At 44.3% G+C, this 22,420-nt stretch overlaps 1 protein-coding gene across 8 annotated transcripts in view; it reads right to left on the bottom strand.

Moving 5' to 3' along the window:
- LOC139558403 (septin-7) overlaps positions 1-22,420 on the bottom strand; it is a 48,350-nt gene that overhangs the window by 10,343 nt on the left and 15,587 nt on the right. For 5 of the 8 annotated variants that reach the window (XM_071373506.1, XM_071373504.1, XM_071373510.1 and 2 more), the window contains 5 exons: positions 19,179-19,285; positions 4,695-4,795; positions 4,442-4,576; positions 3,003-3,120; positions 1,541-1,633 (listed from right to left, as the gene is read on the bottom strand). In XM_071373506.1, coding sequence (XP_071229607.1) covers positions 1,541-1,633; positions 3,003-3,120; positions 4,442-4,576; positions 4,695-4,795; positions 19,179-19,285 — 554 coding nt within the window. Of the gene's footprint in view, positions 1-1,525; positions 1,634-3,002; positions 3,121-4,441; positions 4,577-4,694; positions 4,796-19,178; positions 19,286-22,420 lie in introns of all 8 variants that reach the window. The other 3 variants (XM_071373505.1, XM_071373501.1, XM_071373507.1) reach the window with 1 other exon arrangement.

Genomic DNA, 22,420 nt, shown 5'->3' on the forward strand with positions numbered 1-22,420 from the left:
CCGTTCAAAGTTTCAGATATTTTTTTATAACCCAACCCTGATCTGTACATCTCCACAACTTTGTCCCTGACCTGTTTGGAGAGCTCCTTGGCCTTCATGGTGCCCGCTTGCTTGGTGGTGCCCCTTGCTTAGTGGTGTTGCAGACTCTGGGGCCATTCGGAACAGGTGTATATATACTGAGATCATGTGACACTTAAATAAAGTCCACCCGTGTGTAATCTATCTAATTATGTGACTTCTGAAGGTAATTGGTTGCACCAGAACTTATTTAGGAGCTTCATAGCAAAGTGGGTGAATACATATGCACGCACCACTTTTCCGTCAATTTTTTACAATTTTTTGAAACAAGTAATTTTTTAAAATTTCACTTCATCAATTCGGACTATTTTGTGTACGTCCATTACATGAAATCCAAATAAAAATCCATTTAAATTACAGGATGTAATGCAATAAAATAGGAAAAACGCCAAGGGGGATGAATACTTTTGCAAGGCACTGTATGTGTGTGTATATGTTTGTGTGTATTTGCTTGTGTGTATATGATTGCGTGTGTGTGACACAATATAAGTGCAGAGTGTGCTGGACCAGTAGAGGACGTGTGATTGTGTGACCTAATCAATACTAATTCTACCTGTATGGCCCTATGGTAGCTAGTTAACTTCTCTGTATATCTCTATGATAGCTAGCTAACTACTCTGTATGGCTCTATGGTCAAAATAAATATCATTTTTAAAATCTTTTTTTTTTTACGGTCACCAACAAACCAGTCAGTCTCCACGGTCGCCAACGAACAAGTCAGTCTCCACGGTCGCCAACGAACCAGTCAGTCTCCACGGTCGCCAACAAACCAGTCAGTCTCCACGGTCGCCAACGAACCAGTCAGTCTCCACGGTCGCCAACGAACCAGTCAGTCTCCACGGTCGCCAACGAACCAGTCAGTCTCCACGGTCGCCAACGAACCAGTCAGTCTCCACGGTCGCCAACGAACCAGTCAGTCTCCACGGTCGCCAACGAACCAGTCAGTCTCCTCGGTCGCCAACAAACCAGTCAGTCTCCTCGGTCGCCAACAAACCAGTCAGTCTCCTCGGTCGCCAACAAACCAGTCAGCCTCCTCGGTCGCCAACAAACCAGTCAGTCTCCACGGTCGCCAACAAACCAGTCAGTCTCCACGGTCGCCAACAAACCAGTCAGTCTCCACGGTTGCCAACGAACCAGTCAGTCTCCACGGTTGCCAACGAACCAGTCCGTCTCTACGGTAGCTAACAAACCAGTCCGTCTCTACGGTAGCTAACAAACCAGTCCGTCTCTTGTCAATACTGGGGCTGTTGGGGCCAGCTCAGCCAAAACACTAGTGTTAGATTTATTGGATTTATGTTATGGGGCTGTAAACATGACATATCGCAATCGGGATAAAGATAGTGATGCGTGTTCATGTTTGTTTGTCATGTCAAGTTTTTTTCTCCTATTCAATTCCATATCTTGCGTGGAGAATAAAAGCAGTGTGTGTGTGTGTGTGCGCACGCACTGGGGGAAACCAAACCTTGATCTTCTTGACTATCTTGTTCTCCTCCTCATCGTCAGTTTCTGGGAACTCGTAGATTTTGATTTTGTGCTCTGTGATTTCTCGCATGATCTATAAAGAGATAAGAGGAGGGAGGGAGGAGGGGAAGAAGAGAGGGGAGGGAGAGAGAAGGGGAGGAGAAAAATATAGAAAGGTGAGAGCAATGGGGGTGGAGAAAGAGACAGCGATGAGACAGAGAGAGCTAGAGATGAGACATAGGAGACCAAGAGAGGAGACAGAGCAAGACAGGTGAGAGAGAGGAGACAGAGAAAAAGTGAGAGACAGATGAGACAGAGATGACAGAGAGAAGGATGAGACAGAGAGAGAGACGAGACAGAGATAGATGAGACCGAGAAAATAGATGACAGAGATGAGGTAGAGATGAGAGAGAGACGACACAGCGACGCGACCGAGGTGCGAGAGACGAGACCGAGGTGCGAGAGACAAGACCGAGAGACAGCGACGAGACCGGAGACAGACAGTGAGACCGCGACAGACAGCGACGAGATCGCGACGAGACAGCGTGCGAGACCGCGACGAGACAGCGTGCGAGACCGCGACGAGACAGCGTGCGAGACAGCGTGCGAGACAGCGTGCGAGACAGCGTGCGAGACAGCGTGCGAGACAGCGTGCGAGACCGCGACGAGACAGCGTAGAGACCGCGACGAGACAGCGACGAGACAGCGTAGAGACCGCGACGAGACAGCGTAGAGACCGCGACGAGACAGCGTGCGAGACCGCGTGCGAGACAGCGTGCGAGACAGCGTGCGAGACAGCGTGCGAGACAGCGTGCGAGACAGCGTGCGAGACAGCGTGCGAGACAGCGTGCGAGACAGCGTGCGAGACAGCGTGCGAGACAGACAGCGACGAGACCGAGACAGACAGCGGCAAGACCGAGACAGACAGCGGCAAGACCGAGACAGACAGCGAGACCACGACAGACAGCGGCGAGTCCGACAGCGAGACCACGCCAGCGAGACAGACAGCGGCGAGACAGACAGCGGCGAGACAGACAGCGGCGAGACAGAGAGGAGAGACAGCGAGCCGAGAGAGAGGAGAGACAGCGAGGAGAGACAGAGAGGAGAGACAGAGAGGAGAGACGAAACGATAGAGATGATGGAGATGAGTCCTGCTCCCCTCTCGCTTTGTCAATCTAGGCCAACGAGTCACAAATATCAATACTCACTCACACTGAAGGGTCAGTCAATACACAGGATGAGGAAACTGTGCTCAGCACACACATTCGCTCTGTGCAACAACTGTGCAGCACTTATTTATTGCATGTGTTCTCTCCCACAGGAATAGTTTGCATAAACTACTAATCACACACCAAACTGTTGACTTCTGCATTCAGAGAAAGACGTGGGTTTTTTAACAAACCATAAACACACAGGCCACCCATAGAGCACGGTATGTACACAGAGCTAACACACACACACACCTGCTTCTTGAACTGTTGGCACTCCTCAGGAGTCATTGTGTCCGCTTTGGCGATGAGGGGGATGATGTTCACTTTTTCATGTAACCGCTTCATGAACTCTATATCAAGAGGCTTCAACCTGGAGAGAGAGAAGAGAAACTCAGATTGCACAGCTTGGCCGACCTCGGGACTAAAAAACAGCATTTCTTGTTTCCAGAATGAATCTCTCTCTCCATGGCAGCATTGCTGCTGAAACTGCACATCTGGCCGGCCCACAACACACTGTAAATCCACTGAGCAGAACAGGATTCTTCTGTTCTGTCTGCCTGAAAACAGCTCTAATTTAAACAGCCATCACATTGGTATTTCATACAGAGTTACAGACTCCAGACTGTTTGTGAAAGGAGATGCTGGGATATCTAAGCAACGTTGAATCCTGGCACGCAGACAAGAAAAAGTTAAAGGGCATGCCAACAAGTACAAGTCTAGTACAAGTCTGACTTGGCTGGCTGTGGCTAGATTAAACTTTACGTTCACAGAGTTCGCTCGAAAGAACAGAATGAATCATTGCACTTTTGAGAAATGTTTTAGTCTTAATTTTGAAAGATCAGTTTGTGCACACACACACACACTAGGCCTAGATACACACTTTGCTCTCTGCCCTGGTTCCAGCTGTGCTGGTAATGTGCTGTGAGAGTCCCGTGGGGACACAGAGGAGACGACAGATGTTAACTGTGAATAGAGCCATACGGTGCTAGTCCTCTTGGATGACCACAGACTGCTGCCAGCCAGCCAGGCACATGAACAGAACAGAACAAGGACTTGGTCAGAGATAGACACACTTTGGGCCAAGATGGTGAGGGGCACTGACACCCAAATGGAGAGAGCGCTGGCCTGTCAAATGACCCTTTGTTTATGGGGAGCACAGAGCAGCCCAGTGTAGGGATGTAATGTAACAGCAGGGACAGCTGTGTGTTGAGCAGAGCAGAGCACGAACTGGAGCCAAGATACAGAGCGGAAACAGCCTCAAACAAAGAGAACCCAGGAGAGGAAAGATTACATAAATGTTGTCCCAGTGTGCCTCTAAGCAGTTCCAGTAGGGGTTCAGCGTGGGGTCAAGAGTTGGGCGGGCAGCTAGGCCTAATTGAAAACTGACAGCTGTACTCCTCACCAGGGGCAGGAGTGTGGATGACCAGCTAGTAACATGTAAACAGTCTTAGGCACACAGTAGTTGTACTACTGATTTCATCCCATGACCAATACCCCGTCTGCCCTGTTAGGGAACATTCTCAAGAGCTATAGGATCATGCTTAATCTCAAATGAGAGAAGGAAAACACTTGATTCTTAACACTTGAAGAATTATTCACATTTTGAGAAGCGACACAATATCAACTGTGATTCAACACTGAATATCAATGTTGTGTTTCAGAATGGAGACCATACCAGCTGCAGTACCTACCCATGTCCAGAGGGGGTAATGAAGTAGAGGCAGCAGTGCACTCTGTTGTCAGGCATTTGCCGTCTATTGACCCGGGACTCTGAGTTGAGGTAATCCTCAAACTTACTGTCGATGTGATCAATGACTGGCTGCCAGCTATAGGAGAGCAGAGCACAGACATTACTCAATGTCAGGTAACAGTGACTACATTTAATGTAGAATATACACATTCAGATAGAGATATAGGGCAGGTTAGTCAGTCAGTCAGACGTACCAGTTACTGTTGTCGACAGCGTCTCCGAACCCTGGCGTGTCAACGATGGTGAGAAGAAGCTGAACTCCTCCTTCCTTTACCAGCACCTTAGACTGCTCCACCTGAGATTGTTGTATTTATTTAGTGTTCTCTACAAAGACAGCACTGAATCATGGTGAACTTCTAAAAACACCATGACATCAATATCTCCCCATTTATGGTTCATTTGAAGGGTGGGGTTTCCCAAACTTGGTCCTCGGGACCCCAAGGGGTACACATTTTGGTTTTTGCCCTAACACTACACAGCTGATACATTTTTTAAATAATAAAAACTAATCAAGCTTAGGGCAAAAAAACTAAAATATGCACCCCTTGGGTTCCAGAGGACCGAGTTTGGGAAACGCTGGAATAGGGACATGTACAAACATGCATTGCATCATAGTGTGTGTATAACTTGCGCTAATAGTGACAGTTTGCAGGATCTCCACCTCAGAGCACTTCTCCTCTGAGGGGATGGTCTCAGACTCAAGGGCTTGGTTAGGAAGTCTGACATAGTCCTTTCATCTTTATCTAGAATGTGTCTGTTCGGAGAAGTTAGCTATACATCAAACTACAAAAGCCCAGGTGAATATTTTTTGAGCATTAACAAATATAAATCACAGATGGCGATACACTTGTGGAGGGTTGCCAGCCAGGCAGAATGAAGATGAATCCAGCAACATGGTTTTAGAAGATCTTTGACCTCAGACTCAGAGCGCTCTAGTTATATTTGGCTGCCCACCTGGAGTGTCCAGTACAGGGTGTACAGAGCTGCTTGCAGATTGGCCTCTTAGCTGATCAGAGAGCTTTAAAATCAGCAGGCGATCCAGACCAGCCCTTGTAATTAGCAGATGAGCTTCACTTCAATGATTAAACCAGGAGGAACAGATGAGTGCATGTCGTGTTCCGCTCAGATTGCAATGGAAGCCATCATTGTGCGTGTTAAATGCAACTCTCTGTACAGTAAAAGCAAGCTCAGTTTTATTAGTTGTACACAGACCACAACATAAAACACTACTATACCTCATGCTTTTACACACACACGTCACAACCGGATGTACTTTGTGATATAAGCAGCCTTTTGTTTACTTGATGGCATGCTTCATTGACGTAGGAACATTTTGACAAAGCCAGCCCAGCCGGCAGCCCATGGTTTCCCAAAGAGCAGCACTTTTGAGTTTAACCACAGGCAGCTAAACTGAGCCGTCACCTTCCACTTAAACAGAACCACAGAATGCCCGTGGTCTGGGCCTGAGGCAGGGTTATGGCTGCTCTCAGCCCACTAGCTGGGCCCTGGCTAAAGGCTTCCTCTCCCCCACACAGCCCCACTGTGGGCAGGCCACCTCTTGACCGGCTAACACAGAGCAACGCCCTGAGAGCTGATTTAGCTAGACCACTGAAATAAAAGAGAAAACAACTAGTGTGTTTTGGTAGGTGATAATCAAGCTGATTTAGGCGAGAGAGAAGGGAGAGCGAGAGAGAGAAAAAAAAGGGAAAAAAAGGGATTCAAAGTCCCCAAAAAATGACCATTAAAAAAAAGGAGACTGAGGTAATAAAATAGAAAACAAGTGTTTAGTGGGTTAGCATCTATTTCCAGTCAGCTAGTGAAAGGGATCAGTGTTGAACCTAAAGAGGTGTGTCCTGCCAGGCCGCGAGGTCCGTCTGCTTTCTGGGTGGGTGACTCATGTGTCCCAAATGGCATCCTATTCCTTATAGTGCACTACTTGGACCAGGGCCCATAGAGCTCTGGTCAAAAGTAGTGCACTATGTATGATGCAGACATACGGCTGTTTGAACAGGCCACTGTATCCAGGCCACAACACTAATAATGAAACCATTTAGAACAGCTGGCTGGCTGGCTAGAAAGAAAGAACACTAAAAGCAGGTGTAACTTTCACTTATTAACACAGGTATCATCTTATCAGTTCATCTACGTACATTCTCAACAATTTGATTTGAAAGACTACATTCACAAGCAGGAAATGGATACTTTAGACAACCATTCTTGACCCTGAAAAATTGCATACTTTTCAAAACCGATGGGTTCTCTTCTGAAGCAAGTTTTGAAAACAAAAATGATATGTCACATGTGTGAACTGATGTGCGTGTGTGTGTGCTCTAGCCACATAACAGTTTACCTACTAACTGCAGGGAAAACGATGAGGGAAAAATTGCATGGTTCGATTTATATTTATTTCCAGGCAGTAAATCTACAGAGTCGTCGGTTGACGAGTCACTCAATCGCCAGCGCTGGAACGCACAGCTTTTTTTAATAGGGCACACACATCCTCATCCATTAACTCTGCTAGAACCATACTTTAAAACCAGTAGATGGTGATAGCACTGACGTCATTCACGTATTCCTATGGAAAACTCCCAATGTCGCATGAAGCCAGAAGTATTTGAATTTGAAGCGCGCCATATTGCTGAATGGCACCAACAACAACAAAAAAATTGATAAGGATCATGGTCAATGTAGTCATTCTCATCCTGCCTGAGAGAGTCAACCGGGAGACTCCCGACCCGTGATTGGGCTGTGTCAACACATGGTCCTGTGTGACAAGAACGTAGTATTCAGAATGGTTTTCTATTTAATAAAATATCTTGATTTGTAATGACATTTTTAATAATTCACAGTGGGGATCAAACTTCATCATAAACTAATTTGAGCCAAAAACCGCAGTCACCGACAAAAATTGTGGGGGTCGTTCTGGCGATCGTGATTTACATAGGCTTTCAAGGGCAGACCAGGGCTTTTGGCAACGCTAGGTTGCTATGCACCAGACAGGACACCGAGGGTAAAAACACGGCTGTTCATTCCAGCTCACAGTGTGTGTGTGTGTGTGTGTGTGTGTGTGTGTGTGTGTGTGTGTGTATAATGCTGCCTTTTACTGCCCTATCCTTACATTTACAGGAATCCATCAGACTGCACATTAAACTCCTCCTCTCTCTTTACTTGACCTCTAACCCCCTATTCATAGACCTCACCCTGGTCCTTTAAGCACCATCAGAGTAAGACTTTCTCCCTTCTTCCACTCTCTTTTTCCCCTCTCCTCTCTCGGTCATACTCACTTTCCCTCCCTCATCTCTTGGCTGTCTTGTTGTAACCAAAACTCAACTGGTTACAGATACATTTGAAGTTGGAAGTTTACATATACCTTAGCCAAATACATTTAAACTCAGTTTCACAATTCCTGACATTTAATCAGAGTAAAAATTCCTTGTCTTAGGTCAGTTAGGATCGCCACTTTATTTTAAGAATGTGAAATGTCAGAATAATAGTAGAGAGAATGATTTATTTCAGCTTTTATTTCTTTCATCACATTCCCAGTGGGTCAGAAGTTTACATACACTCAATTAGTATTTGGTAGCATTGCCTTTAATTTGTTTAACTTGGGTCAAACGTTTCAGGTAGCCTTCCACAAGCTTCCCACAATAAGTTGCGTGAATTTTGGCCCATTCCTCATGACAGAGCTGGTGTCACTGAGTCAGGTTTGTAGGCCTCCTTGCTCGCACATGCTTTTTCAGTTCTGCCCACAAATTTTCTATAAGATAGAGGTCAGGGCATTGTGCTGGCCACTCCAATACCTTGACTTTGTTGTCCTTTAGCCATTTTGCCACAACTTTGGAAGTATGCTTGGGGTCATTGTTCATTTGGAAGACCCATTTACGACCAAGCTTTAACTTCCTGACTGATGTCTTGAGATGTTGATTCAATATATCCACATAATTTTCCTACCTCATGATGCCATCTATTTTGTGAAGTGCACCAGTCCCTCCTGCAGCAAAGCACCCCCACAACATGATGCTGCCACCCCTGTGCTTCACGGTTGGGATGGTGTTCTTTGGCTTCCAAGCCTCCCCTTTTTTCTTCCAAACATAACGATGGTCATTATGACCAAACAGTTCCATTTTTGTTTCATCAGACCAGAGGACATTTCTCCAAAAAGTACAATCTTTGTCCCCATTGTACAGTTGCAAACCGTAGTCTGACTTTTTTTCTTTCTTCTTCCTTGCCGAGCGGCCATTCAGGTTATGTCGATATTGGACTCGTTTTACTGTGGATATATACTTTTGTATCTGTTTCCTCCAGCATCTTCACAAGGTCCTTTGCTGTTGTTCTGGGATTGATTTGCACTTTTCGGCACCAAAGTACGTTCATCTCTAGGAGACAAAACACGTCTCCTTCCTGAGCGGTATGACGGCTGCGTGGTCCCATGGTGTTTATACTTGCGTACTATTGTTTGTACAGATGAACATGGTACCTTCATGCGTTTGGAAATTTCTCCCAAGGATGAACCAGACTTGCGAAGGTCTAGAGCGCTCTCTGAGGTCTTGGCTGATTTCTTTTGATTTTCCCATGTCAAGCAGAGGCACTGAGTTTGAAGTTAGGCCTTGAAATACATCCACAGGTATGACTCAAATGATGTCAATTAGCCTATCAGAAGCTTCTAAAGCCATGACATCATTTTCTGGAATTTTCCAAGCTGTTTGAAGGCACAGTCAACTTAGTGTATGTAAACTTCTGACCCACTGGAATAGTGATACAGTGAATGATAAGTGAAATAAATCTGTCTGTAAACAATTGTTGGAGAAATGACTTGTGTCATGCACAAAGTAGATGTCCTAACCGACTTGCCAAAACTATTGTTTGTTAACAAGAAATGTGTGGAGTGGTTGTAAAACGAGTTTTAATGACTCCAACCTAAGTGTATGTAAACTTCCGACTTCAACTGTATCTTCTCAGGAGCCATCAAGGCAAAGATGATTGACAGTGGCATAAATAATTATTAATATTTTTAAATGGTTTCATTCATGCTATTCAACCGACTGCACCCTTTACAGTGTCATGAATGGCAGGAGCTAGTGTGAGACGTTGAATGAACAAAAACAACAGACATGGACCCCTCCCTGTGTGGCATGAGTTAGTTGGTACTAAACAGTGTAACGGTAGGAGGAGAGGGATCTTCCCTGTGTGTGTGTGTGTGTGTGTGTGTGTGTGTGTGTGTGTGTGTGTGTGTGTGTGTGTGTGTGTGACCACAATGACCTCACAGACAGACAGGGAAGAGGAACACTGACCGTTGCCACACTCCTCTCCACTACGGTTGGTTTGCTCAGCTGTGTTACACGAGGACATTGGGCTGACAGACTAAGCACGCTAAGCGCTAGCCTCATCCCATACCCTCTCCATCTGTTCTTAACTAACCGACAGACGCCTACCCTAGCCAGGACCAGATTTGTTTAGCCAACTCCTATGGTCAGTGGCAATGAGCACTGGAGTTGGCTGGACAAATACACCTGGGACCAGGCTAGTGCTGTCCCTCCAATAACATAATATAGCATAACATAACCCTTATCAGGCTCTAGTCATTCATCCCTCCTCCTCCTCTAGGATAAACAAGCATAGAGTTCCCACTAACTACTCTTTCCCTCTTGGATCCTGACCCTGCCAAGTTTATCACCAAACCTCTGGCATAACGCTCACTATTGGAGCCAAAGGAAGCAGAGAAAACACAGATACACTAATCACGTTTAAACTTTAATAAGTGCTTAAGAGTGTGTAATGCGCAGGTAAACACATTGGCGGATGCTGGGTGTAAACAGAGCAGAGTGCTGTCTGGGCTTAGTGGAGATATAGACTAGTGTTGAGAGGGAACAATTCAAGAGAAATGCTGGAGCTTCTGTGGGTGAAAGCTAGCTACATGGAATACCACACACCCAGGCAGAGGCTGTTTCTATTGGCAGTGAATCATAGAAACGGGATCACTTTCATGCAACTTCAAAAGGGAGGTACAATACAATGTGGGCATCGTTTTTGGAGGGATATTTCTGAAGTCTGAAAATGAGAAGGCACTCCTGCTGCACACCTACTGTAACCTGATGCTGAAGGCCCAGGAGAGGAAGCAGGTCCAACTAAATGGCTAATCATTGATCAGGTGATGACGTCATCATAAGACAGTAAACCACAAGTCTGGCACCTTCAGTACTACTTCTTGTTAGTACTATGACTACTTCCTCTTCTTCAACTGGCATGGCGGCCTTGTCAGTCTCCCTCCGTTCCTCCCTCAAGCTTCAGATCCAGAACCCTTAGTAAGGACTGGGACTTTTACTGCCAGTGCTGGCCCAACAAACAAATAGACAAACAAGGAGAGATTGACTGCATCACAAATTCCAAATAGTCTATTCAATCAGCTAACACAAGGCATGCAACAAGTTTCTTCACAGTCCCAAAATACAAAACTAAGTCAAACTGAGTATCTATGTGCAATGTTACAAAGCATGGACTGCTGAGAGTTAAGTGTATGAAAGTGTGTATTGTTTTCAATTTAGGGAAAGGGGGATACCTAGTCAGTTGTACAACAATGCATTCAACTGAAAATGTGTCTTCCGCATTTAACCCAACCTCTCTGAATCAGAGATGTGCTCATCTGAAGTCAATGTAATTCTCCGGTTGGAACGTTATTCAAGATTTATGTTAACATTCTAAAGATTGATTCAATACATCGTTTGACATGTTTCTACGGACTGTTACGGAACTTTTTGACATTGTCAGCTTTTAGTGAATGCGCTTCCTGACGTTGGATTTGTTTACCAAACACGCTAATGAAAATAGCTATTTGGACATAAATGATGGACATTACCAAACGAACATTTCTTGTGGAAGTGGGAGTCCTGGGAGTGCATTCCGACGAAGATCAGCAAAGTGAAGATTTATAATGCTTTTTATGAGTTTTGTTGACTGCACAATTTGGCGGGTAACTGTATGGCTTGCTTTTGTGGCTGAACGCTGTTCTCAGATTATTGAATATTGTGCTTTTGCCGTAAAGCTTTTTGAAATCTGACACAGCGGTTGCATTAAGAACAAGTGTATCTTTAATTCTATGTAAAACATGTATCTTTCATCAAAGTTTATGATGAGTATTTATGTTATTTGACGTGGCTCTCTGCAATTTCTCCGGATATTTGAGGCATTTCTGAACATGGCGCCAATGTAAACTGAGGTTTTTGGATATAAATATGAACTTTATCGAACAAGACATATATGTATTGTGTAACATGAAGTCCTATGAGTGTCATCTGATGAGGATCATCAAAGGTTAGTGAATAATGTTATCTCTATTTGTGCTTTTTGTGACTCCTCTCTTTGGCTGGAAAAATGGCTGAATTTTTCTGTGAGTTGGTGGTGACCTAACATAATAGTTTGTGGTGCTTTCGCTGAAAAGCCTTTTTGAAATCGGACACTTTGGTGGGATTAACATCAAGATTACCTTTAAAATGGTATAAGATACATGTATGTTTAAGGAATTTTAATTATGAGATTTCTGTTGTTTGAATTTGGTGCCCTGCACTTTCATTGGCTGTTGTCATATCATCCCATTAACGGGATTGCAGCCATAAGAAGTTAACTAGGCAAGTCAGTTAAGAACACATTCTTATTTTCAATGACGGCCTAGGAAAGGTGGGTTAACTGCCTTGTTCAGTGGCAGAATGACAGATTTTTACCTTGTCAGCTCAGGGATTCAATCTTGCAACCTTACGGTTAACTAGTCCAACGCTCTAACCACCTGCCTCACGAGGAGCCCGCCTGTTACGCGAATGCAGTAAGAAGCCAAGGTAAGTTGCTAGTTAGCATTAAACTTATCTTATAAAAAACAATCAATCATAATCACTAGTTATAACTACACATGGTTGATGATATTAATAGTTTATCTAGCGTGTCCTGCGTTGCATATAATCGATGCAGTGCGCATTCGCGAAAAAGGACTGTCGTTGCTCCAACGTGTACCTAACCATAAACATCAATGCCTTTCTTAAAATCAATACACAGAAGTATATTTTTTTAAACCTGCATATTTAGCTAAAATAAATCCAGTTTAGCAGGCAATATTAACCAGGTGAAATTGTGTCACTTCTCTTGCGTTCATTGCATGCAGTCAGGGTACATGCAACAGTTTGGGCCGCCTGGCTCATTGCGAACTAATTTGCCAGAATTTTACGTAATTATGACATAACATTGAAGGTTGTGCAATGTAACAGGAATATTTAGACTGATGGATGCCACCCGTTAGATAAAATACGGAACGGTTCCGTATTTCACTGAAAGAATAAATGTTTTTTTTTTTTTGAGATGATAGTTTCCGGATTTGACCATATTAATGACCTAAGGCTCGTATTTCTGTGTGTTATTATGTTATAATTAAGTCTATGCTTTGATAGAGCAGTCTGACTGAGCGATGGTGGGCACCAGCACGCTCGTAAGCATTCATTCAAAGAGCACTTTCGTGCGTTTTGCCAGCAGCTCTGCTGTTTATGAATTCAAGCCTATCAACTCCCGAGATTAGGCTGGTGTAACCGATGTGAAATGGCTAGCTAGTTAGCGGGGTGCGCGCTAATAGCGTTTCAAACGTCACTCGCTCTGAGACTTGGAGTAGTTGTTCCCCTTGCTCTGCATGGGTAATGCTGCTTCGAGGGTGGCTGTTGTCGATGTGTTCCTGGTTCGAGCCCAGGTAGCAGCGAGGAGAGGGATGGAAGCTATACTGTTACAGTGGCAATACTAAAGTGCCTATAAGAACGTCCAATAGTCAAAGGTATATGAAATACAAATGGTATAGAGAGAAATAGTCCTATAATAACTACAACCTAAAACTTCTTACCTGGGAATATTGAAGACTCATGTTAAAAGGAACCACCAGCTTTCATATGTTCTCATGTTCTGAGCAAGGAACTTAAACGTTAGCTTTCTTACATGGCACATATTGCACTTTTACTTTCTTCTCCGACACTTTGTTTTTGCATTATTTAAACCAAATTGAACATGTTTCATTATTTATTTGAGGCTAAATTGATTTTATTGATGTATTATATTAAGTTAAAATAAGTGTTCATTCAGTATTGTTGTAATTGTCATTATTGCAAATAATTGTTTTTTTTTTTTTTTTTTTTTTTTTTTTTTTTTTTTAAATCGGCCGATTAATCGGTATCGGCTTTTTTTGGTCCTCCAATAATCGGTATCGGCGTTGAAAAATCATAAATCGGTCGACCTCTACTCAATACTGCCCCTGCAGCCATAGGAAGTTAATCAACATCCACGTCTTCGGCGACCGGGGAACAGTGGGTTAACTGCCTTGCTAAGGGGCAGAACGACAGATTTGTACCTTGTCAGCTTGGGGATTCGATCCAGCAACCTTGAGGTTACTGGCCCAATGCTCTAACCTGTCCATGAGTTGTCATCGTCTATAATGTTCTGTATTATTTCATGTTTTGTGTTGACCGCAGGAGGATAACGGCTTCGTTAGCAGCAGCTAATGGGGATCCTAACAAAATACTAAAAGTGACTCACCAGCAGACTGAGGATTGCAAAGCTATGAAGCAACAGGCTGGCAGAAGTACAGTACATCATCCTGGCAGGCCCTAAAACCTGGCACGACTCAACCACTTTACTAATTTCGGGCCCTCTACAGGCACACCAGGACCAGCCCAATGACATCATGACCATCACTACAGCACTATTAACACATGCATCCTCACCTACCTTAGCCTGGAGGCCAGTCGGTTTCTGCTCTCTTGCCAACTCCTTATGGGATTGTTGGCATGACTGAAAGGCTGACACCCAGGTTACTGCTCCCTGGCATGTACACAACATTACAAACGGTCATCCAAATGACAAATCATATTCCTATTGAGAAACCTTCAAGCCAAGTAGAATATGGGACTAATAATGATCTGTCATCGGATAGGTGTGGTGTCATAATACTATGAGGAACTGTTTGTTTGTGTGTGCATGTGTATATATATACACACACACACACACACACACACACACACACGTGTGTCTTCAGAGGCATGTAGGCCAGCTCTGACAAAAGAGACCCATGTTTTATCACCCGTTCAATCATCACAGGAAACAGTCTGTTTGGAGCGCCCCTCTGTGCTGTGATGCACGTGCATAGCCAATCCAATGGCGTTCACACACACTGCAGGCTGTTTATGGCTTTCAACACCAGGAATTGGCCTGGAGGCCATACTTGACATGAAATGCGATCCAACGACAGACAGAGCTTGTGTGTGTGTGAGTTAGGGAACTCATTCAGGCAGCAGCAAGACAAACAGAATAAACCAAAAGGATGGGACATTTTTGGGAATCCTCTTAACTATACATTAGGCTCATTAAAACAGATAAAGCCAGGTCTCTCAGCAAAACTGACATTTACAAATAGGTGTCTGCAGTGGTGTAGACATGTTGCAAATCAACTATGTGATGTTTCACAGACGTTTGAATATTCCATATACAGAAACATGGCAGTGTCAGTGATAAAACTGGACGGGAGAAGACAAGTATTCCTCAACGTGTGGGCAAATAGAGTAGGAGCGAATATCTATAAAATCACTAATAACATTCATATCCCACTGTCAATACCACTACAACTATACCAGTAGCAAAACACTGGTTTGGACCAGTGTAGGTGAATCAATAATCCTACACTAAAATATAAAATCTCTCAACCATTTCACTGCTTCTCAATGAAAAATGACATTGTGAGTGTGTGTGTGGTCTGGTTGGTTGTAAACTGATTTCCCAGATCCCTAATCAGACTAGACTAATATTTGCTAGAACACACACACACAGTTGAAGTCGGAATTTTACATACACCTTAGCCAAATACATTTAAACTCAGTTTCACAAATCCTGACATTTAATCCTCGTAAAAATGCCCTGTCTTAGGTCAGTTAGGATCACCACTTTATTTTAAGAATGTGAAATGTCAGAATAATAGTAGAGAGAATGATTTATGTCAGCTTTTATTTCTTTCATCACATTGAAGTTTACATACTAATTGAGTGTATTTGGTAGCATTGCCTTTAAATTCTTTAACTTGGGTCAAACGTTTCAGGTAGCCTTCCACAAGCTTCCCACAATAAGTTGCGTGAATTTTGGCCCATTCCTCCTGACAGAGCTGGTGTCACTGAGTCAGGTTTGTAGGCCTCCTTGCTCGCACATGCTTTTTCAGTTCTGCCCACAAATTGTCTACAGGATTGAAGTCAGTGCTTTGTGATGGCCACTTCAATACCTCGACTTTGATGTCCTTTAGCCATTCTGCCACAACTTTGGAAGTATGCTTGGGGTCATTGTCCATTTGGAAGACACATTTGCGACCAAGCTTTAACTTCCTGGCTGATGTCTTGAGATGTTGCTTCAATATATCCACAATTTCCCTACCTCATGATGCCATCTATTTTGTGAAGTGCACCAGACTTGTGGAGGTCTACAATTTTTTTTCTGAGGTCTTGGCTGATTTCTTTTGATTTTCCCATGATGTCAAGCAAAGAGGCACTGAGTTTGAAGGTAGACCTTGAAATACATCCACAGGTCCACCTCCAATTGACTCAAATTATGTCAATTAGCCTATCAGAAGCTTCTAAAGCCATGACATCATTTTCGGGAATGTTCCAAGCTGTTTAAAGGCACAGTCAACTTAGTGTATGTAAACTTCTGACCCACTGAAATTGTGATACAGTGAAATAATCTGTCTGTAAACAATTGTTAGAAAAATACTAACCGACTTGCCAAAACTATAGTTTGTTAACAAGAAATTTGTGGAGTGGTTGAAAAACGAGTTAAGGATTCCAACCTAAGTGTATGTAAACTTCCGACGTCAACTGTATATATAAAATAGTTTGCTTTCTTTGACATTCAGAGGCTGAGCTACAACCTAAAAAAGAGAGACTTTGCTTGGGAAGTTAACTGTCACTATCAATTGACTAAGCTATTCACTTTCTGTACAATAGAAGATGTTTAAACTCAGACAGCTTTAAGAGAAACACTTGTGACCTCTCGTTGGGTTAAACCACAGAAGAATAGTAGCCAGCAGTTAAATCTTACATTTTTTCTGCATTGGTAGGCCTACTCTGTCTGGGGTGGAAAGGTAGGGGACAGTTTCGTTGCAAACAAGGCACACTAATTTGGCATTGGAGAAATATGGTCAGTCCCTGGATGGGAGACCAGATGCTGCTGGAAGTGGTGTTGGCGGTCCAGTAGGAGGCACCCTTTCCTCTGGTCTAAAACAAAATATCCCAATGCAGTGATTGGGGACATTGCCTTGTGTAGGGTGCTGTCTTTCGGATGGGACATTAAACGGGTGTCCTGACTCTCTGTGGTCACTAAAGATCCCATGGCAATTGTCGTAAGAGTAGGGGTGTTAACCCCGTTGTCTTGGCTAAATTCCCAATCTGGCCCTCATACTATCATTGCCACCTAATCATCCCCAGTTTACAATTGGCTCATTCATCCCCCCTCTCCCCTGTAACTATTCCCCAGGTCATTGCTGTAAATGAAAATGGTGTTCCCAGTCAACTTACCGGGTGAAATAAGACAGACCCATCTTTGTTAATTCTTGGCCTGTAATTCCAGTAATGTGTGTGGTATTAAAAAAGATTCTGCTAATATGTAAAATGACATAGAATTGCATGAAATGTTTTTAAAAAGGCAATTTCTCAGACCTGCAAATACAATGATAGCGCAAAGGGCTGAATCTATCAAAATTCCTGCGTTGCCATGTAATGCTTAGAAAATGAAAAACTGTTTCTAAAACAGCATATCTAAGGCTCTGATCTGTCCAATAAGTGATGGGAAACGGTAGACATATTCTCTGCTATCCACTTTGTTTAATTATTATTTTGTGTATAGGGCATGGTTTTTATTTATTATTTAACCTTTAATAAACTAGGCAAGTCAGTTAAGAACAAATTCTTATTCACAATGACGGCCTACTCCGGCCAAACCCCGATGACGCTGGGCCAACTGGGAGTCCCATAGGGCAGCGCGCAATCATGGTCGGATGTGACATAGCCTGGATTCTAACCAGGTACTATAGTGACGCCTCTTGCACTGAGATGCAGTGTCTTAAACCGCTGCGCCGCTCGGGAGCAGGCAGGGTCAATGGTATTGTTTTTTATTTAAAAAAAATGTAAGCTTTCACGGAGGGTTTAGGTAAAATATATTTTGTTGGGCCTCCCGGCTGGCGCAGTGGTCTAGGGCACTGCATCGCAGCGCTAGCTGTGCCACCAGAGTCTCTGGGTTCGCGCCCAGGCTCTGTCGCAGCCGGCCGCGACCGGGAGGTCCGTGGGGCGGCGCACAATTGGCCTAGCGTCGTCCGGGTTAGTGAGGGTTTGGCCGGTAGGGATATCCTTGTCTCATCGCGCTCCAGCGACTCCTGTGGCGGGCCGGGCGCAGTGTGCGCCAACCAAGGGGGGCGGGTGCACAGTGTTTCCTCCGACACATTGGTGCGGCTGCCTTCCGGGTTGGAGGCGCGCTGTGTTAAGAAGCAGTGCGGCTTGGTTGGGTTGTGCTTCGGAGGATGCATGGCTTTCGACCTTCGTCTCTCCCGAGCCCGTACGGGAGTTGTAGCGATGAGACAAGATAGTAATTACTAGCGATTGGATACCACGAAAATTGGGGAGAAAAGGGGGTAAAAATTTATTTAAAAAAAATATATATATATATATATATATATTTTGTTGAAGGGAAGGCCATCCATTTCAGAGATGTCCGATTTTCTCCATGTAACCATTATTATAAATAATGTTCACTCCCTTAGCGAGCGCAACTAATTTCCCCTAACCTGAGCATCATCTTCTGTCTCAGTAGTCAGTACTATTCCACCAACAGAGAGGAGGAACATGACTCCAGTTATAATGAAATGTACTAGTTCTGTCCAGCAAAAACTCCCTGTTGCTATTTGTTATGCACACCATTCGTTTTCCCAGTCGATGAGTCAGTCGCCACCCCCTGATATTCTGTATGGTTACAGAGCCCCATCTCTTTCCAGTCAGTCATTCCTCCTAGTCTAAGTAGATGAACTGGTTGTAGGCCTTGTTATTCAGACAGATGACAGGGCAGCGGTGGTACCAAGTTATGAGTAGATACCACCCTGTCGGAGTGTAACAGGTTATGAGTGGCCTAGCCGGAAGCATGTCAGAGAGCAGGTATGAAGTGGAGGGAGGGCCAGGGCTGTGACATCAACGACCCAAAACAACACAGAAAGGGCTGGGTGGGAGCTGGCTGGGGCACATCAGATAATTTACCAGAGAAGAGCAGGCCGTTTATGGCCAAAAGAGGAACTTATGGGTAAGTCAGACAGGATGGAGACACGTTACCTAGTTACCACCCTGCACTTAAAGCAACAGAAAGGGGAAACAGCTTTTTTAATGTGGCGAGTGAGCTGAAATATTTATCTTCTTTGGGAAAAGAACAGTCATTTCCTTTTAGAGGGAGAGACGGTATCTACTAATCTGTTACAAAAGGGACAGAAGTACGTTTTCTCCTAGAGACAAACACAAGTAGGGTGTTGAAAATGAGTTGAAGCTATGGTGCAACATATAATGAATAGTTTATTTGTTGTGTTTCTATCTGTTCCCATTCAAATATACCATGAATAAATCAAATAGATAGGGCATCTTCGTGTTTACCTGTACAGTCTTCTTGATTCTGTGGGAGGGACCAGGGTATTCAGGGGAATACAAGTCTGTCAGGAAGAGGGAATTGATCAGTGTAGACTTCCCCAAACCTGATTCACCTAGAGAAGGGGGAGGGGGGAGAAAGAAAAGAGAGGGGTAGAAAGATTACATTTCAAGAGGTGTATTTCACACCGTTTTTCTAATCCTTGTTTACACCAGACCGAGTGGCAACATGACACCAATCTCCAGATGCCTTTCCAATGTTTAGAATTCTTTAAATGTTTCACATTAAAACTTTTTTCAACAGGAAATAAATCCATTTGAGCTGCCTCAAGTGATGTAACAAGCATTAAGTCAAGTCAAGTTTTATTATTAGTCATATGTGAAGGATACACATGGTATACCCATCCAACGAAATGCTTACTTGCAGGTTCATTCTTGATGCAACAATAAGAAATAAAAGAGAATACAAACAAAGTAAATGGCTCAGTAGAATAGAATAAACATTTTATCATAAGTATTATACAGGAAGGCACGATTTATAGTCCAATATTTACACTTGTAAATTGTGCAGTGTTTAAATGTAATATGCGATGGAGAGAAGGAGAGAGACAGGCGAGGGAGGGCGGGAGGGCTGAATATCTTTCCTCCCAGTCAAATTATTTTCCTGTCTGCATTTCAGGAATCTAATCAGGGATTCTTCTGATGAGGGAAGCCTGGGGACGGCAAAGTCATCATACTGTTATAGTGACTAAGTCTAACCACAAAAGATTTAGGGAATTTTTTTTGAATACAATAACGGTTCAACTTCATTTTGTGTCTCCCTTTCCAAGATGCTGTATATTGAGACTATATACAACCTTTTTCCATGATATTAATTGACAGTGTATTTCAATGAACATTCCCAAATATTCGTTCCATAGTACTCTCATTCAATAATATGCTCTGGAATTTGTATATGGGCTACATTTTCCTTCAACGTCTTTGTCAGATTTTCAGAGAACAATCCCAGGTCCGTCCTTATGTCTGGGTAACCCAACGCCATCAACAGTATACATAGCAACGGTTGGCATGGGGACAGGGGCAATGAGAGCGGCTGAACAATGGGAGCTGTGTGATGAAGGGGGCGGGTCTGGAGTCACATGCTGGGCTGGCACAGGACCGCATCACACTGCTGCTGCGTGCACCAACCGTGCTGCCCCTGCCCTGCGTTTTTCCTGACCTTTAGAAGAGTGGTTAGGCCCAGCGTCCAACAACAACTCACTACTGCCAATTAACCAGCTACTTAACACTTGTGTGCAGGGAAAGAGAGTGAGAGCGAGAAAGAGGCAGAGATGGAGAGAGCAATAGAGACACCACACAAAGGAGAGCACTCTTTCGCTCTCCATCCCTCAAAGAAGCTTGCTCAACGCACTCTTTCACATGGTAAATGTTTTCTGCAAGGGCTACAGCCACACTGACCTCACAATAACATAACTGTTTTAGCGGTTGGGCTGTTGAGGAACAACGTGGATATGATCATCTATGTGGATATTTCTTCAGGACGGAAGTCAGGATTTAGGGCCTACTCCCCTCACAGAGCTGGCTGGAGAATGATGGAAGGTGGGGAGGGGACGTGTTGCGGTCTTGTGAAAACAGCGGGCTGAAATACGCCTGTCTTGAAAATGTCAGCTTGCATTAGGGAAACCATAAGCTGACAGAATGGCAGACCCAAGCGGATTCAGCCTTCAGTGTCTGTGAAGCTGGTCCAATACAGATTCAGATCCAGCAGCATTGATGGGCAGAGAGAATGGAAGCTTAGCTCTATGGCCACATAGAAGACAGGAGCCAGAACACGACACATCTCTCTGGGTGGGAGGATGGAGTGAGGGATAGAGAGAAGGGAACGGATGGAACAAAGAGGGGGATGGCGGGATACCAGAGAGCAAGTTGTCTATTCAGACTTCAGAGCTGGGTCTGCTTGTTTTCTGAGGAGAGAGAGGGAGGGAGTGATAAATGAAGAAAGGATGGGAAAGAGGGTGGGGGGGGGAAATCAAAGCTGATAAGCTATTCAGAGCTTGAGTTGCAGAATTTGTTTGCGGAGTAGGCCTCAGAGAAAGGCCTCTTAAATCCCTATGGCCATGGACATGAGAATTGGGATTCCCCTACACTGGGCTATAGCTGGGGCCTGGGAAGGGATCTCCCTGCACTGGGATGGGATCATCTGCAGTGGTCTGATGACAGGGAAAACCAGAGAGCAGTTAGCATGGATGCTACTGTTGTAGCCTAACCCCCAACTCAAAATGTGTCATCGTTTGAAAACCAGTCAATTGATTATCTATCTACAAAGGGCAATGGAATAGACTTCGCCTTGAAGCACTGCAGTGTGTGTAACGATGTGACAGCGATGACACATTAACAGCATTAGGTGAAGCCTCTGATTGTACAGCTAGAACTGGATGCTATGCTGGTTTATGTGACCTGGACCTAGAAATTAGCATTCAAGTGCCACCAGACCAGAGCATGACCATGGCCCTGGCCCCCCTCTCAGTGCAGCCCTGCCTGGCCCATCCCCGCCAGTGGCACTCCTTGGTCAGCAACCAACCCAGCCAGCAGCACACTTCCTTTAAAGGAAATTTCCAGCAGCTGTGTCAACCATGGAGGCTTATTCAGAGGAACTTCACCCTGCTCTGCATGCATGGAGAGAGGAGCTTCCTGGGGCGGGGGAAGCAGGAAAACGTTTGGATTGCAGAGAGGGAGAGGAGACAGTTTGTTAGTTCATTTGACGGCGCTGCCTTCTACTGCAGTGACACGGGACAGAAAATACACTGACTGCTGAAATGAAAAGTGCTTCTGTTCAGAAACTGGCTGAGGTAACCCTGCTTTCACTGTATTTAACGTTCAGGTAAAGTATGTCTCAGATGATAGCGCGTGAGTGTGTGTGTGTTGAAAAAGGGGATTTTCCCTTCAAATAGGGAACAGGAAAAAAGACGATAAAACTTTATAAGTCTGGCTAGCACGTGACAATACTCTTTAAATATCTTCTGGCAAACCCATCAATTTCCTTTAACGAGTCAGCGTGCAAGTCAAATCCTACTTGTTTGTCGGGGACATAGTTTCCAGAGAAGATAAATACTAAAATGAATTAAAAAGTGTGTCAGCGAAGGGCAACCACAATGAGCTGAACTACGGCTGCCTGCGGTGCAGTAGCCATTCTGGCCAAGATCAAACATTGTAAATCATTAGCAAATATTGACTTTTACCGATGGATGCAA

The sequence above is a fragment of the Salvelinus alpinus genome, chromosome 29 (assembly GCF_045679555.1).
Source record: "Salvelinus alpinus chromosome 29, SLU_Salpinus.1, whole genome shotgun sequence".
NCBI classification, from domain to species: Eukaryota; Metazoa; Chordata; class Actinopteri; order Salmoniformes; family Salmonidae; genus Salvelinus; species Salvelinus alpinus.